This window comes from Anneissia japonica, unplaced genomic scaffold (assembly GCF_011630105.1).
Source record: "Anneissia japonica isolate Jap-2015-1 unplaced genomic scaffold, ASM1163010v1 scaffold3040_len1308831_cov196, whole genome shotgun sequence".
Taxonomy (NCBI): domain Eukaryota; kingdom Metazoa; phylum Echinodermata; class Crinoidea; order Comatulida; family Comatulidae; genus Anneissia; species Anneissia japonica.
Window position 1 is genome coordinate 1,028,876 of NW_022718257.1, and position 19,559 is coordinate 1,048,434.

Consider the following 19,559-nt stretch of genomic DNA (forward strand, 5'->3'; position numbering starts at 1 on the left):
GCTCTCTGGGTACTCTGAATATCTCTAGTGCTGAAATTAAACCTTAAAAATGAGTAGCTAACAGGAACGATAGAATTTTCGATGATCTGGGCCTGATAAAATATAGAATTGCGAAGGTTTATATTATTCGATAAAAAGTTTGGGTTTAATTAAACAAAGCTTGAGATTAGTGGAAAAGCGTAAGATTTTAGAGGAGTGGCTTGAGCTTGAGGTTTGTTCGAAAAACGTGAGGTTCACGCCGGATGCGTGAGACTTGGTATGATATAGGCCTATATATTGACTATATTTTTGATTTATTTTCTTTGGTATAGGCCTAAGAATGAGATAAAATCAGCTGACCTTTTTTATGAGGGGTAAAACCTTGAATTTTGAAGAAATTAAAGGTCATTAAAAGACACCTCAGAAGTTGGGAAAGCTTATATTTCCGGCCATCTATGAATCGAAATTTTCCCGGGGGAGGACCCCGGACCCCCTTTCATTTTTTGGGTTTATGGGAAAATGAACCCCCCTATTTCAAGTCCTGGCCTTATACACTGATCATTTATTGTCATTACACCTAAACAACATAATACATATTTGCAGCGATATAGACCAATATATAAAGTCACATTTGATGATGTTGCAGGCGTTTATCATCCGAATATCTGAATTATTAGTAGGCCTTTAATGTATACATTATTTTAATCGATTTCAACATGCTGTGTATAATATTTAATAATAGGCCTAATATGATGGATAACAATGTATTTTATTCTTTATTTACTGACATGTCTAAAGTCGGAGGCGGACTTTAAGGTGGGTAGTTATGCAGCCGTCCGGGGCTCATACATTTTTTTGTATTATTAGATTGCTCGGTAGCAGTAAGTAGGGACCCATCGCCTTTCAGGGACTCATTTGGACATGGAAGAAGTAAGCGTTTCCCTAGAAAACACAGGCATTACATAACTGGTCAAACCTCCATAATGGGGCATCCAGGGGCATAGTTTAAAGAACCCCTTCTAATAAATCAGCCAAATATTGTGTTTGTGGGATTTTGGTCTATTCTGTTTTTTCGGAAATTATACAAAATGTTACGTATTGTTAAGACGTTGTAGGAGAGTGCTGAGTATCAGTGTTACTGTAAGTAAAAGTATCTAACCCTCTCCAGGGCCCATTTGGACTCGGACTTCGCCCAGAAACACATGCGTTACTTAAGGCTTAGTAGTAATGTTTTAGGTAGTAGTAGGAGCGCCCCCACCCCCACCCGGCATCCGAGAGCTCACGAGTTACGCAAGTGGGTCCGTTTATTTAATATGATATGCCATAATTGGACTTTATTGGACAATACATGAAACACTACACCGTTTTTGATATAACTGCAATACATTATCCAGCATCGGAAGAGCTTTCCAACGATACCAAACACGACTACTTTTTGGTGAGTTTATATACTTATTCTTATTTTATACACATTTTAAGTATATTTTGCGGATATTTTAAAACAAATAAACACCTATTTTTGAATTATGTTCCATTCTGGCATAAGTGACAGTAGTGTGTATATGTCTGGTTTGTTGCCTGTATAGAAATTATGATTTTAGACACCAACATCATATCTGTAGATTATTTAGTTCCAATTATATGCACATTTTAGATAAATTTGGCGACCATTTTGAAAGCCGCCATTTGTATACCAGGTGAAAAAACAAGTGTCAACAGGGCTTAGGGTGACCATCAGGGATTAATTAGGATATCTGGCTATGTTGACTGCTTCTAACATTCCACTCCCCCTTACTTGATTTCTAGGCCTCTTTTTTTATTTTTTCCCCTAGTCTAGTACGTTCGTACGCAAGTTCGTACGTACGTCACTTCCCAGAATGTAAACACGGAAGTAAAACTGAAATTGTTAGATAGTAACCTCTGTAATATTTAATTTCAGGGTAGATGGATCTACAACAATTATTCAATTTCAATTTTAAATACAATGATAGGTACGATTAATTGACAAATAGTGAGGCCTGCCCAATGTGTGCCGACCCAACTGAGACTCAGGAGTCGGAAAAAAAGTATGTGAACTTTCATCAATAGGCCCTATATAGGAATAGGCCTATTATTATATTTTCTTACCTACAGTAAAAACACCAATTAAAATTTTATAGCTAATACAATAAAACAAATTTATTTGCAAATAGTGTAAAATAATTGCTGATATTTTAAAAAGTATAATAATGACTGATAATTGATTTATTTGAAATAGGCCTACTATTCTACTCTCTTCATATAAAAAATGTTGGAAATCACGTTAATTAAGGATTCGATGCCGAATTACTGTATAATGCCTTGTCTTCTTATGAATAGCATGGACGGGGGTGACAGGCGACACGTACCCCAACCATTTTAAGGGGGTGGTCAACCTCACGTTTCGTCCGCAAGGTAAATTCCTAAGGAAGTCAAGAATATACCTGGAAATTGTTGAATTGAACTGCATAAATGACCAGATTTTAACGAAAGACCACTTTACAGGCAGAGAACATCTTATTTTATAACAAGATACCGGTGTTTTCTGTCCACAAACATCTGAATTAACTGTAATACACAACTCGAGCATACAAAAACAAAACGCAATATCGACCGCCATCAACAAAACTATGCTTATCATGAAGAGAAGAATTCTACAGACTATGGTTGCTACTACTGTGTAGAATCAAACCACTCTACAAGAAATTGCAGATATGGCGACTCTATAAGATGCTTTAATTGAAATTAACTTGGTCACAAATCTCACCATAATGTGTGTAATGATTATTATAACGACTACTATTATCATGAATAGAGGTATGGCCAGGAAGGAAGTGCCGTTTCAATTAACAACTTATTTGAAAATGGTAATTATACCCAGCCTGTAAATAAGAAAAACCATACTAAAATTGAAATAGATAACTACAATACTAACCCAACATTAAAATGTACTAACAGATTCAGTGTTCTTAATGACGAACAAGAAAATTATCTAAAATATGGTTCCAATAATTCCAACTCCAACAGCCATATTAATAAGGATTATAGTCTAATTTATAAGAAAGGTAGTGGTACCAATACTAATAACAAAAAATATAATAAAAATAAGAAGAAGTAAGAAAAAACAAAAATTCAGTAACCCGAGTGTTAAAATTGTGTACAATAATATTAGGGGCTATAAAAGCAAACAGTATGATGTTGCTAAACTCCTGAATTCTAATAAAGAAATACAAATATTTGGAATAACAGAAACCTTCCTAACAACCAATGAAGTAATAAAAATTCCTGATTTTAAATGGAGTGGAAAAAACCGCCTATCTTCTTTCAAGAATAGTCAAGGAGGAATTGGATTCTTAATAAAACACAATATCAAAATAATTGATGACAATCTATTCGAATCAAAATCAGACGAACTGTATAAGAGACAGCTTCTATGCATGTATGGTCCAGCTAAACAACAGCACTGACCCAACTTATTTATGCATCACCTATTTCCCCTGTGACGGTACCAATAAAACCTTAACATGCGAACTCTATTGTGAACTTCTCTCAGAAGAAATTCTAATACAAAATGAAGTTAGTAATGCAAATATAATTGTTTTAGGTGATTTCAATGGTAAAATTGGACACAACATTAAACAAGGTGATGATATAGTTAACTATAACGGTCAATGTCTACTAAATTTCTGCGAAGACAGTAATCTTACTATATTAAATAGCACTAACAAATGTAGCGGTAAATATACCTGGGTTAAGGGTAAATCCACTAGTATAACATGATGTTATTAGAATTAGTAGACAATAAATTAGAAACAAAAAGTAATATTAATAAGCAAGAAAAAAATACTATTAATAAAATAACTTGGAACATAAATAAAGATACCGATTGGGCACCATTTCAGAAAGAAATTGAATACAAGTTTAAAAACTGGGATCCCTCCTCCTTAAATGCCAATGAAGCATGGGAATTTTGGAAAAACAACGTTATTGCTTCTGCTGAAAATTCGATAGGTCACAAAAACAACGATAGAAAACGCAAAGTATGGTATGATGAAGAAATTGATAATTGTATTGGGAAGAGAAAAGATGCTTGTAGATTACATCGACAATATTGTAAATTACAGGGTAGTGAGTCTTACAATCAAGAGTGCGTGTGCCTTTATTATACAAGTCTGAAAAAAAGTGTGTAAAGATAAATCTGTTTTCGGCTCATGGAGTAGGTAAAGTAGATAATTGAAGACAATTATGTTTTATATTTCTATCGCAGCGATTCATATTAGATACAAGATAGCTTTATTGTCAAATTAAAATATGAAATTAGTTTTTCTCATGGCAACAAAAGTAATTAAACAACAAAGAAACATACGATCAATGATGATTAATTTTACATCACATAAACAGTATTAATTAGATTTCTATGGTTGCTGAAAATCGCTAATAAGAGATCATGAGAAATTTGTTGACGCTTCATTTTGCCTGGTGATGTGATGAAAATGATGATGAATTTTACAACTGTGTCTTTTCCTATCTAGGTACTATTTTATATTTCTTTTTAACCTCAATCCCAACCACGTACGGCTGAAGTAGAGCTAAGAAAATGTATGATTACTGTAGACAAAAATTTGAATATATTATTTTTTTCTCAATATTTTTTGAAATTTTAAAAAGGCCCCCACCCCCTAAATCAGCTACTGCTATCTACTCAAGGATCGAATATCTGGAGAAAGAAATCTTGTTTGTTTTTACTCTGTGTACCAGCTGATTATAACTCAAAGGAAATACCGATAGCCATGACTGAATTTTACTGAATGAACTTTAGTATGGTTGGCAATGGTGGTGGGGAGGGGGAGGGGAGGTAGGCAGGCAAGTAAAAAATGGAAATTATAGATGGTTGGTGTCCAATACTTATAATTGACAAATAAAAATGTTAAGGAACTGAAATTTCATTAACATTTATTTGGCATATATTATGCATGCATGACATGCGGTCTAACTGTTATACAGTCATAATAAAATCTATAATATACTATTAATTGAATAATTCTACGATCGGCAACCCATGGGTCGTGACCCAAGTTTGGGTCGTGAGTGAATTTTTGAGGGTCGTCTGATCGCATCTGGGTGTCCAAAAGATTATACAGAAAGAAAGTGTTAAAATTAAATACTTAAAAAATCAGAAGATTCGAGTCAAAACATCGAAACAAAATATTTTAAAAATAAAATACGGTAATTTGATAAAATTTTGGCTGTCTTCAATTTGCGTGCCTGCATGCAGTGTACTATAATCTCAGTCAGACCGCCGTTTGTTTTAAAAGTGTTTTTGTTTCAAAATGCACAGATATTTGTTTTGGTCGTGTAATAAATATTAGACATTTACGGTGTTGTGTCACTCATTCGCATCCTCAGTTCCTTATTTGTCTATATTGGGGGACATTTACGCCTTCGTGCCTACTAAATTAGCGGGCATTATGGAATCAAAAACATGACAAAGGTGTTAGAAACCAATGTCATTAACACGGTCAGATTAAAAAGATGGAAATCAACAAATTATGAAAATTAAATTGAAAAGCTGTTTTAAATAATTATTTTCTTTAATAAGTATGTTTATCAAATTATATTGTTGTTACAACACACTACAGTACTTCGATATAAAGTAGAACCCCTAATCAGGGGCCCTTTGGGACTTCTCAATAAAATAAGGGTACCCATATTCAAGGGACACAAACCAAAGCGTGAAATTGTACCCTTAGGGGTGTTGGTATGTTTTCAAAATAACAAAATTTTATTTATATTGACCTAAAAGTGAGTTACAGTAGAACTAAGTTATATTAATAATTTTCAATGCAAAATTCATTACCGTCAATATGAAATCAGCAGTAATGTAATCAAAACTACAATAGTTATGTTTAATGTTCCCATTTTCGTGATGCGAATTCAATGACCAATATTCTTTTTTTCAATATTGAGCTTTCTATTGGATGCATGTATCATGAATAGAGTAAACGAATCAATAATTAGTAGGCCCTATGTTATGATACAGATTTGAATCCTAAAAATAAATTCAAAAGGCGTCAAAATATAAGTTGAAAGATTTTTTTTTAGACTGCTGTAATTTTTGCGATACTGTACAATGAAAAAAAAAACGGTAATCGACAATAAATAAAGTAGTAGTTCTACATCAGAGGCCGATGCATTTCTGGTTCCATTCTACACTTAGGTACTTACTGATGAGATTACATTGAAAATAGTCCTAGGCCTAGTACGTTACTAAGATTTTCTCTGTGACGTTCATGCGTGCACTGGCCGCCGAGAAAAAGTTGCAATGGGGGAAAAGTGACACACTTCAAGGTGTGCGCGACTACTAAACTGAACCGGAAAGCAAGAGAGCAATGCCTAAGCTAGGGCCTAAAAAATGAGATGTTATTACAAGGCAGGCCTAGACTTTACAATAAAATTTGTCTGGGTCATACATGGAACTGCTCTGGCATGATTCCAGTTAATTTCCAATACTTATAGCTCTGTAATTCCTGTAATCTCTGATTCGCACACCAAATCTCGCGATCGCGAAGCTCGCACGCGGGTCTCACTCTTCAATTCCGCAACAAACAGATATGACCTACGTTGACCTAAATGTTGACCAAGAAAAGTTTGAAAACCGCAGTTCGACTGTGTAAAAGTATACTTTCAAATAGTGCTGAACTTTTGGTTATAAAAAACAACTTTATGTACGTTCTATTTTGGTAAACTTTTAGTATGTTGCTTTACATAAGTTTATATTTAGATCATAAAACGTTTTGTTGCAATTTTGTCCAGTCAAATCCGTATTTCCGGTGGACTACTTTTCATTTTCATCTTTAGCTCATGGCCCATCTAATTATTTCTCAACCGGATTTATTCTTACAAGGCCAATTGCCAGACCATAACAAAGTGTGAGCCACAAAAATCAAAAGTTATGAAAATAGGCATCGATATCAATTGGGAACCTAAGTTGCCAAATTTTGAAGTGAAGAAACGTTTGATTCCCAAAACAACGCACGTAGCTGGTGGTCAATAAAAATGTTTTTATAGTTTATTACCTCCGCCAAGAAGGTTATGTGTCACTGTTGGCTGTCTGTCGGTCGGTCTATGTGTATAGTCTGTCTCTCTGTTAGTGAAAATTGATTTTTTTTATTCTTGAGCAGAAAAAAAGATAATGGAATCTCCCCTCGCATTCAGGCAGCACTCAACAAAAAACAATGTGCCTGAATATGGAGAGTGTGCTTCCATTATTTTCTTGAGGGTAGGCTGCAGCACACTAGAAAATAATGTGCGTGAATACGACGGGCGATTCCATTATACATTGAGGTATGCTGCATTTTCGCCCATCATACACGGCCTGCGTATTGTTGGTAGGCCTACTGTATTCAGGCACGGGGGCGGGATTATGCACTATATAAAGTGACTGGTATTGCTTCTTTTATTATGTGACATTTTAATTCATCTATTAATATTTATATTAATATATTATTAAATTATGAATCCACATTCCACATAATGTATTTTGGGATATACAGCAAATAACGATGCAATGCAAATTGTGCAAACGGCTTAAAATAACTGCGCGGCACGACATTACAATTATACAATGTTATAGTCCTGCATACTTGCGTGATATTTAAAGATGACCAGTCATCAAAGTGGTGATTCAACCTAAAGTTCTGTTGTGAATCAAGAAACATCGCCGAATCACTGTCTGATGTTCCTTCTCCATCGACAAATGCAGTATATATAGGATTTCCGGTTCCTGCTACCCCTTTGAATACCAAGGTCCACTCTACAAACACATAATGATTAGTTTTATATTAGACTATCATGTGTTTTATGTAATATGTAATTTATTTGATACGACATGTTTAGAGCATGTCTGTGCCCAAAAATTGTAGCATCAAATGAATTTCTACAGAGGTAATTACAACCGTTTTCATTCTGACTTCATCCTGTCACTCTGTTTAGGCAGTTTCTTTGTTTGTACAACCCATTGTTTTCATGTCTGTCAAACATTTGATAACCAGGGCATACGTGAACTCATTAATTAATATCAATCTTATTGATTATATTGATTACTATGACGTATTTTAATAATAATAATAATAATAAATAATAATAATAATAATAATAATAATAATAATAATAATAATAATAATAATAATAATAATAATAATAATAAATGTAAATAGTGTATTGTAAAGATTCTCATCATAATTTTAGGACAAAGGTAAAAGAAATTAGAGGCTTAGACGGCCAGCCCTCCCTGTTGTCGCACTTGCTACGGAGAGGTTATGGAGTGCCGAGCTATTTATAATAATGTTTTTGCTCGGAAACTTTTCTTTGTTTTCAGTGGCAACACTTCCAATTAAAAGGGGCGCCTAAATGCAATTACGCATTAAAACATGATCACAGACAACCTATACTGAAATGATTAAGCCAATACCCAATATCTTAACAATAGCCATTTACATACATACATNNNNATATGTGGGTGTGTGTGTGTGTGTGTGTATACATATATTCTTTATTGTCAAACTCATGTTAAAAATACAAATTCGAAAAATAACTTACGAAAAACAAAGGAAACTACCATACAATTCAACAACATAAGATGATAAAAAGCCCATTAAACAATAAGATAATGACACAAAGGTATGCAAATTTCGCACAAAATATTAATATGTTAAAATATAATATAGAGGGACATACCTAAAATGTACAAAATGAGTGTAAAAGTTTAAAGTTGGTGAAAAATTTGTATTTAAAAAAGCATTGTTTCATGGCAGATGCAGATTATACCTAGTCCATCTGTCATTGTACTGTCGCATAGCGGAAGGGAGCAACGAATTTCTAAGACGTTTCGTTTTTATCCTGGGATAGAGAATTTTCCCAGTTCTGCTAACCGTAACACATTGATTGAGATGGGGGTGTGTATCTGACGTTATTAGTTCCAATTTCTGTTCCATAGCATTATTACATATTTCTTAAATTGTTTTAACATTAACACCCATTATATTGCTAGCTGATTTTTGTCCTTAAATTTTCATCTATACCATTGAACCAAGCTATTGCACAGAAGGTAATGACGGATTGGACAATAGATTGATAAAATAGTGACATATTACTTTCGTGTTTACCCTAAACTGTTTCATTCTTCTTAAGAAATTTATTCTTCGATTATCTTTTGAACATATATATTTCTTATTTGAATTCCGATTTAACTTGTCACCGATCATTACACCAAGTACGTATATGATTGATTAAAATTTTAACGGCTTTATCATTATATAATTATTTGGTCATGCGCCACGTTATGTTTCCAAAAATGAATTATCACCTTTTTTATTTTCTTAGTTTGAATTTCTAAATAATTCTGCTGGCACCATAGGACAAATGATTCTATCTTATCTTTGTACTCTTGTATATTATTGTCCTTCATTGCATTTTCTGAATTAAAAATGTGAAATGTGTTTGTATACTATTAAAAGCTAATGAGAAGTCAAAAAATTAAATTTTAACGTAAGCATTGTTGCTAGATGTGTAAAGGCATTGTGCAGCAGTGCTATTAATAGGCCTATTATTGCATCGTCTACTCCTCTCATTTCTCTGTAGGCAAATTGACAGGGATCTCATTTATCGTTTGTTTCTCTCAGTATGACAATTCGAACAATGTGTTCCATGAATTTCATATTGGAGTACAGTGCTATGGCTTTCTTATTTTAGGTATTGGACAGTAGATAATTTCCTTGTAGCAGGAACCTTTACATATGTTCAACGACCAATCATACAAGATGGTAAAAATAGTAGACAGTTATTCATTACAAGAAAGTATAATACATACTCCAAGTATTGAAATACACGCCATCGTGTTGGGATTCAATATTTCGACATTAATTATGTCATCATCAGGAATGGACGATGGCGTGTATTTCAATACTTGGAGTATGTATTATACTTTCTTAACTGAGATTAATCAGTGGACCTTTCGGTTATTCATTACATACTTTAAGAATTTTCCCCCTAACTCCATCCGGGCCTATTTCCTTTAGAGCGTTGACATGTTAAAATACCTTTTAACATCATGTTCATTAATCACATTTTTATCCTCCTCTTTTTGAAAATCCTTTAACACTGTTGCATACCCATCTCTTATTTGTGTGAGCATTGATCAAAGCGGGTACAAGATACATTCACTTTATTCAGCAGCAGTACTTAAGTCACACTGTCATTTTTTTTTCATTCGATTCCACATTGTTTTGCTATGGCCAATTCTGTATCTGTTTTTTACTTCTTCTAATTTTTTTTTACTTTTGCGACTGCTTTCTTAATTTTCTTTTGCAAATTATATTCTTCTCTGCAGGCTGCTGGCAGTACGTTTTTCATGCGCAAGCAGATTAAGTTATTATTTGTTGTTAAACTTTCATTTATGCATGAACCAAAATAACATCGGTATTTACCTGGACGTTTCGATCACAATCGGCGATCTTTTTCAACTGACTGTGTTGTGACTTCAGTCTGGTCATGACGTCATCAGCCCGATGACGTAATGTGCTGATGTTGGCCGGGGCGCCGCCTGCTCCTGTTGTGTTCAATAGTTCGTTGTAAATAGTTGAGAGTTCATAAGAACCCTCATCATCCCTGTTCATGTTGTCAATTTTTTCTTAATCCAAATGGATTCACGGATTTTTCTCTGTTGCCAAGGTTGCTCCTTCCCCAGTATTTTCGCATCCCAGTTTGGTATATGATTGTAAAGCGTGGCGTGATCAGTAATTGCAGATTTGTGTTGGGTTAAAGATGTGGAAGATCGTTGGGCCCAGGTTTTTACTCCCTCTGTGTGTTGCGCGACGTCTGGTTTGTGCATGCTCCTGGATTTAGTTTAACAATTGCATCCTTCGGGTGTACTAAGCCCTCTCTGATTTTATTCTGTGGTACGAAATAAGAGTGTTTTTTTTTTCTTTTCGTTTATTAAGTGTTCATTTCACTTATCATAACAAAACGCGTATTGTCGTATAAGTATAATTTAAATTGAGTTGATTTTATGTGTCGCCAATGTTCTTCTGATGCGTTCTGATAGGCCTTTGACATGGAATCGTACACTTCCCCTCATGTTTTCTTTCTCCCTTTTTGGATGTTGTTTGTGGATTGTGCCTTTTTGGACCGTTTGTCCATCACCATATCGAATGCCCACTTCGGATAATCACAGCTCCCAAGTGCTTTCTTGATGTTCTTTTCTCCGGTGTGGATCACACATCTATCAAGGGTTCGAATGACACTTAGCTTATGTTCTAAAGAGTGATGAGACTTAAAGTGAAGATATTGATTTGTGTGAGTCGGCTTTCGATATATGGATGTGGTTATGGTGCCTGTTTCATGTAATGTAATATCAGTATCTAAGAACGGTATGGTTTTTCATGTGTTCGGGTATGAATTTGATTCTGTTTGTGGAGTCAATGTTGTTTAAATGCAAATTTAGATCGTGTACTGTGCCTTTAGGGATCACGGCAAGAATATCATCCACGTAGGCCTATCTCCCCAGTTTTGGCTTGATGTGATCTGCTGCTATGTTGATTGCCTACCACTCCAACCGCTCCATGTGCAAGTTGGCAATGATGGGGCTTACTGGACTTCCCATAGCGATTCCCTCCTTTTGTCGGTATATTTTTCCATTATAACTGAAATAGGTGTTACCGATCACTACTTGTAGTAACTCGACGAGATCGTCCACGCTGAGCTTCGTCCTTTCAGTTACTTGTTTATCTGAAATTAATCGTGTATCGCTTGGTTCACTGGTGTTTTGGTGAATAAGGATATCACATCAAATGACACAAACGTTTCATTTGGCAATAGGGTAAGATACTTCAGTTCTTTAGCCAGTTCTTTGGAGGTACGTGATGTTCCGAGTTACCAAATACTGTAATGGGATGCGAATTTTGGCTAATCGCGTGCCACATTGTAATAGAAGGTGATTTTCGGAAGGCAATATAGACGTGGCGTGATTTCTGCTGTGGGAAACCAAAGATGTTTTTGATTAAGTTCATTATTCATTCAGGGCTTGCTGTTAGGATACACTTTAACCTTCTTTTTTGTTATAATCATTGATTGACAAAAATGTAACCGTAGCGAGATATAGCTTCTGCTTCTTCGTCGAGTGTGGCTGATTTAGTGAAAACGTTCCAAACTGTGCATTTAATTCAAGGCATCCTCATTATCTGCTGACCACTTTTTCTTAATTTTTTTAAAAACTGGTTTTGATGTTTTACGTTTCTCTAGGTAGTAGGTGGACTGTTCCATGGTCTGAATCCCCTAGGTTGACTTTAATTTTGCATTTGTATGCCTGCGATATGTTGCTGTGGCACTTGTCTAAAATGTCATTCCCCCTCTAGTTGGTTTGTCCACATAGGCCTATTGATGGTAATACGGGAGAACATTTTCCAGGTCGTATCTATTAAAATCTCCTAGGATTATTTAACTACATCTGGTTAGTTATTTTCCTGTTGTTGTATAACCTCATGGAGATGATTTACAGCATTTACATTTGCGTATGTGCTGCTTATGTAGACAATAGTAATTAAAACATTAAACAATTCGCGGGACAAGTGGACAGGTCGCAATGCGACTGTGAGAAATTCAATGTCATTCGAACAATACTATTGTTTTATTACAGTATTTGAACGCCATCTGTCATTTATATATACATTCTTTCCTGTATTAGTAGGGTCTCTATCAGCTCGTAGGCAAGTGAATTCATCTATATGACTATACTTTTCACTGTTAGCTTCCTTGTGGCAAGTTTCAGAAAAACACATACAGCAACATTCACGGTAATCCTGAATAAATGCACAGTTTGCCTTAAGTTCATCTGATTTATTCCGTATCGATTGGCATATATCAAGAATTAATGGCTCCCCATCCCTACTATATTAATGGTTAATTTTAGGTACATATGACTTCTATTCAGATCAGACCATACACGATCAGACATTTAGGAACTAGAACAAATCATTATACTGTACCTAAAAACAAGGTAGATAGAAATCACATTTAGGTATCTAAACCAAATAGCCATTTCAATGAAACATCATGACATTTTCTTCAACGAAATCCATGCAAAAATGATGTCAGTGCTTAAACTAAGTAACTAATAATATAAACTTACACTAAACCATCATATAAACTAAAACTAATAAATGATCATGATATTACTATTGTATAAAGTACAAGACTGTAAAATATAAAGTTGCCTATTGTTTAATTATTTTTATTTCTTTTCTGTTTCTCAATGCACTATCATCAAACAGTTCGCTTTTACAGCAAGTGTTTTGACAATTATATAATAATAATAATAATAATAATAACAATATTCAAATGAAATTTGCTGCGTAGCACCGTGAACACAATATAAACAAAATTAATACAATAGCTAAATAATAATGACAGTGTTGGATGATGTTATAATCGTATCAAGCATAACCCTTCAACGAAAAGTTCCTTATTAATGATTCCTTAAAACCAAATGATATCCTAGAACTGGTATTGTTTACACATCTAGATGTGTATAAGAGACAGACACTTAGCTTATGTTCTAAAGAGTGATGAGACTTAAAGTGAAGATATTGATTTGTGTGAGTCGGCTTTCGATATATGGATGTGGTTATGGTGCCTGTTTCATGTAATGTAATATCAGTATCTAAGAACGGTATGGTTTTTCATGTGTTCGGGTATGAATTTGATTCTGTTTGTGGAGTCAATGTTGTTTAAATGCAAATTTAGATCGTGTACTATATTTGTTTAATAAAATTATGAATTAATACATATAGGCCTATATATATATAGGCCCTATAGTTTATATGTATATAGAATTAACGCACCTTCAGGAAGGCAACCATTGTCACCGACACATTTACACACGCGGGTGTCACCATTGTATATCGTACCAGCTTTGCATGCCTCGTAATGCTTTCGTCAGGTATGAAATGAAAATGGAAATTTAACATAATTATTACAAAATCTCAGATAAAAGTTAGTTGAATATCAACTGGAATTAGAGCAGGTAGTTAAATTAGTATAGGCCTACTAACCTCATGAGTAAATTCGTAGTACGAAACATTGTCCGCAATAGTAAAGCCATTCGTTTCCTTTTTTATTACGTCATTTAAATGACAAGTTTGGTTTTCCTTTTCGTAGCTGAGTGACATACATTGTGGGTCCCGCTGACAAGGAACAACACATGACATGGCAGACGGTCTCCGGAAACTTTTAATCACGTGACTCTGTAATATCCCACCTGGTTCAATTTTCTTCATCGTAGAGAATCGCTTGCATTTAGTTTCAAAAACTGCTCGACTATCAGCATATTCTGAGAAAAATGGTGTCACAAAATATTGCGAGTTTGGAGAATCTATAATCAGCCTTAGTAATAAATCATCATACAGATGATTTATTACTGTATACAAATGGTCATAAACGACAAAACAATACATTTCTTAATTTTTTAGAATTTAAAAGTCAAGCATGAAGTACATAGCAATTAGGTACAATGAATGTGTTATTACATTTTCTGACTAACCTTCATGAATTCCCATAAATGAATAGGTCCTTAAGCCTGTGTAGGCTGTCAATCTGTGTCGAGAACCGATTACGAGGTCCTCGGTGGCAATCACAGCTAATTCAACCAGGGAACTTTCATTCACGTCAAACCTTATTAGACTCTGGTCGAATTTAAATCCAATGATATCGCCGACCTGCACTGGGATCCAGTCAGATCTTGGTAGGTTGTATGAATGGATTTTGTTTGTTTCTGCCACAGCCGGCAAAATGGTACGCCCTATCACCTCATACTCCTTAGTAGAAGAATTAGTGAGCCGCCACACTAGTCCAAGAAAACTAGCAGATTTGGATGGAAACCATTTCCAAGCCTTGATGTATCCAGGACACGTGATAGGAGTACCGACCTGCACCACGGTCCAACCATCGGTATCTATCTTATAGCGGTCTTTCAGAATATCAGTATCACCAAAAATACAGTTACCCAACGAGTCTATGTATGAAACATTACAAAATACCGTAAATGCTCGAATAAGCGCCGTTCTCGAATAATTAAGGTAAGTTCAAGTAATATTTATTTCACTTTTTTATATAACACAATCTGTACAGATTGCATAATAATAAAGTTCACTCTAAAATTTGAGACCACTTTGGGACCTGAAAATGTGGGGTGGTCTGGGGGTTCGGTCTCGAATTAGAGGATTAGCTTTGTGTTAAAAGATCGAAGATTGCTATTTGGTTCTTCTAAAAAGTGGTCTCGAATTTGAGGGGTCTCGTATTGGAGGGTTTACTGTAATTCATAATAATAAAGAGAATATAAGTACTCAGAAATCATTTTGTGAAAAAGGAACTCTGCGAATAAACATGCTTTGAATTTCAGAGCCCTAAAATAAAATGATAAAAACTTTGGAAATTAAGTTATTTTTACCAATATAATTAGCCATCAATTATGAATGAAGTTAATATATTATTTAGTTAAGTGGTTAGTGAAATATTATTACAAATTATACAGTTGTTTATATACCGATCCATCTCATTTTTGTAAACCCTCATATACCTCTCATTTAATTTATATTTAAAGGAACAAATATTTTTACAATCTTTCAAATCATCCGATAATTGGTTCCACACCCTTGACCCCCCTATAAGAAAAACCTTTTTTGTACAACGTTTGTTCTTTTGAGATCAGTGACAAGTTTATTTTTATTCGTTGTATTGGGATTATGATGGGATTCAAATGTATAGAAAGAAGTCATCGAAATAGTCTGGTAATTTTTCTCTGTGGTTTTCAAACATAACAAAACATATAAATCATAAATAGTTAATGTTTTTTGTGGTAATAAAGAGGCTTCGAAGGGTGAGGGAATTGAACATTACAAATTATGCGAATTGCTTTTTTGAAGTATGATTTTTTTTAAATAGTCTTATATTACCTGAGCCCCATATTGATATACCATAAGTAAGAGTTGACCGTACTGTATGAGAGATTTATAAATAATGCAAAGTACTTGATAAGGTACAACAGCTTTTAAAAGGTTTATAGCACCAATAATTTTAGATACTTTACTTGCAATTGTATTTACATGGCTTGTTTCATCTATAATGACACCCAAGAACTTCGTATTTTCAATTCTTTCAAGAATATCATCGCCAATTCTTAGCTGTAGATTTGAAGGGTCACAAATTGTTTTTTTCCCACTAAAGGTCATGTATTTTGTATTGTTTGTATTTACTGTTATAGCTTAATATTAATAAACCAAAGGTATATCAATTCTGAATTCATTGATTTGTATGCATCAGATATAGTTTTTTGGTTGTAAAAATAGATTGGTATCATCTACACACATGATTAAATGAGCAAAAATTGCATAATGATGACATATCGTTGGTAAAACTTTAATAGTAAGGGACCGATAATCGATCCCTGAGGAACGCCGTACTTTATGTCTTATATTATCAGACAATTACACATACCAACCTATTGTTTCCTCAAACATAAATAGCTATGCAACCAGTCAAGAACAATACCCCTATGCCATAATAATGTAACTTATCAATAAGAATTTTATGATCTTGTGAATCAAAAACCTTGGAGTAGGTCCAAGTATACTCCAATTGTTAACAATGTAAAAGCGCTGATGATATCTTATCAAACGCCTGTAATAATGCGTGAGTATAATTGGAATGACTCTCTCTGAAACCAAACTTAACGATACTAGAATTACGATTACTATAAACTCATGGAACTCCTCTTATATTAGATCGATGATTGAATAAAATTACCTTTTAAGACGAGTAACAGGGCAGTAAAAAACAAAATTTCACGGCGTTCCATTTTATTCATACTCTGATGAAATGAAATGCTGAAAAAAATAGTAAGTAGAAATATATATAATGATACAAAGACAGCTACATAACTTAAGTTATAGCGGGGGCTAGAGGTCATACTCATGCCCTACCATAAGTTGCAGATGAGATGACATCCTCTAGATGCTTCGAAATAGCAATTTCTATAATAATATAATTTTAATTCAAACACACATTTAGATCGGTGGTACTCAAAAACCAATTAATGCGTTCATTTAAAACAAACTAAGCGAATTAAAATAACAAAATTATATAAAAACAATTCTTAAGTATGGAAATAAGCACAAGTAGTAGTACTGCTGATGACACAGGTAGCTCCTTTAAAAACTGAAAAGGAAAAACAATTGCATGAACATCATGCATCACTAATTGTCACACAATTTCGAAGAACCATCAATGCCATCAATCAACGCTACAATAATGTAAGGGTAAACTACAATCTACTTAGTAATACAGATACAACAAGATCAAGATTAATTTCAGATCTGTCTCTCCAAGCTCGTATTCCATAATTTGTACAAAATTCATCGAAGCATTTCTCGACTTATTTTGTCAGAGAAAGAGTAGTGGAGCCTAAGACGTAACTTAAGTTAATATTAAGAGTGATATTCAGTTGAGATGGAGTTGGTTTTTTTCGGATAGAAATCAAGCAACTAGCCTCATTCGAAAAAACGAAAGCGTATTTTGAAAATACGCTAGCGGAGGATATTAAGTATATAATAATGAAAAAGCTTTTGGAAATATGTTAGACCGCGGGTAAAATTTACATCAGTTGTAGAACTTGTGGTCATCCACTTAAGCGTATACATCAATCGGTCGAGTGTAGTCGAAACAGTGAAAATCAATGCAGGGGTCCCAAGTCTCCAGGAACTCGCGGTTGTCTCCCGGAAATCGGAACGGCCTCCCGCACTCTCGCAACACAAGCAAGACTCTCCCGAAAATTAACCCATCTCCGCAAATTCATAATTTTGCATGTTTTCATTGTTTTAATATCAATTTTCTAACGGAAGACAATGCCGATGGGTCCCGGTATCACTATGTGCAGCAAAATAAAATTAAGTGTGTTAAGAAAGCTCATTAACCAGATCAGTTGCGGATTTAAGGGAGGGGAAAGCCGACCTGGGGACTGATGTCGATAAAGGATTGAGTGGGGGCGCTGATAAGATTCGATGTCTAACTATTTGAGGCTCCAACGGCAGATCAGAGGAACAGGCTCGGGGGTGTCATTCTCTTGAAAACGTATTTTGACCGTCTTCACGTGGCATTTCTGCCTGGAAACTATAGGTTCACCTCAGCCCCAATCATTGGGGTGTCGGTGCTGACATTGTTTCTAACTTTAGTGCATGCGTGGATTTATTTGTGCTTAGAAAATGTTTATGGTTAAGGGTAGGAGAACCTGGGGTACAAGATTTTTTTTGTTATCACCACCTCCCCCATGCTACTGCATTCCCTCATTTTGACAAAACAACACCTATCACATTGACGTTGAAAAACCAAGGCTAATAAATCGGTCTTCCGCTGGTCTCAAACTGATTGGCCACCAGATCAAAAATGTTGAATACCCGGGTATAAAGTACCGTATCTCTTCGGTGATCTCGTCTTGTCATTTAAGGTGCTATGCAGATCCGAGCATATCAAATTGATCTCTGCTTTACTAGTTTATTGGCACACCGTAAAGTGCGATATGAATTGCTTCCAATCCAATTCCAACGAAAGCCTCAATGGCCCAGTTGGTTAAGGCGTCTGCATAGACACCAAAAGGTCCCGGGTTTGAATCCTGGTGGGGACAATTTTTTTTGCACTCGCAGATCACTCTTCTTTACTGAACTTGTGCAAAAACAATCTTTTGATTGAATGCGTGTGTACTTACTACATGTACTTGAAATTTCCAGAGGGATTCGTACTTGGCCTCAAGTCAAAATATCCCGATAGGGCGAATACAACATAAACATACAGCAATACTTTACCATTAGTGATTAATATAAATCTTGATGAGCTCGCCCGATTAGACCTCTATAATATGCATCAAAAGGCAACGTACTAGAATAAATATTATTTTCATTAACCACACCTCAGATGTCAACCCGGACCACACCGAAGGCGTTAGGAAACAAATGATTATCCATGGTTTTGTATACCGTATTACTTTGAAACTGAATTAATGAAATGAATTATATGACACTTTGATAGCCTTTTGTCAGAAGGACTCTGATTGGTCATAAGCGTTTAGAGCATGCGCACATTTTCATATCAATGATGAAAGCTAATCAAATAAGATTACATACTCCAAGCATGGAGTTATAAAATTAAGTTATCAAAATAATTATAACTCCATGCTCCAAGTAGTGACATGTACGCCATTGTGTTGGGATTCAATATTTCGACATTAATTATGTCTTCATCAGGAAGGCTAATCAATGTGTTGTCAATAGTCATTATTAATAGGCCTTCTCTCCCGATAACTGCAAATAAATATATATATATATATATATATATATATGAAATTGGCACATATTATATAATAGTTCACATATCCGAACAAAATGGCCTAAGGGGATTATTGGGCAATATTCCATTCACATCAGTCAATTGAAGGCTATGAACTTGTTGTGAACATTCATTAT

General features: G+C 34.7%; 1 protein-coding gene across 1 annotated transcript in view; it reads right to left on the minus strand.

Moving 5' to 3' along the window:
* LOC117110478 overlaps positions 1–19,005 on the minus strand; it is a 22,391-nt gene extending 3,386 nt beyond the window's left edge. Inside the window, exons 1-6 of the mRNA XM_033253196.1 lie at positions 18,806–19,005; positions 16,852–16,931; positions 14,591–15,061; positions 14,103–14,380; positions 13,893–13,980; positions 7,641–7,810 (exon numbers count right to left, since the gene is read on the minus strand). Coding sequence (XP_033109087.1) covers positions 7,641–7,810; positions 13,893–13,980; positions 14,103–14,380; positions 14,591–15,061; positions 16,852–16,931; positions 18,806–18,810 — 1,092 coding nt within the window. The 5' untranslated portion in view covers positions 18,811–19,005. The remainder of the gene's footprint in view (positions 1–7,640; positions 7,811–13,892; positions 13,981–14,102; positions 14,381–14,590; positions 15,062–16,851; positions 16,932–18,805) is intronic.
* Between the last annotated feature and the right edge of the window lie 554 nt (positions 19,006–19,559).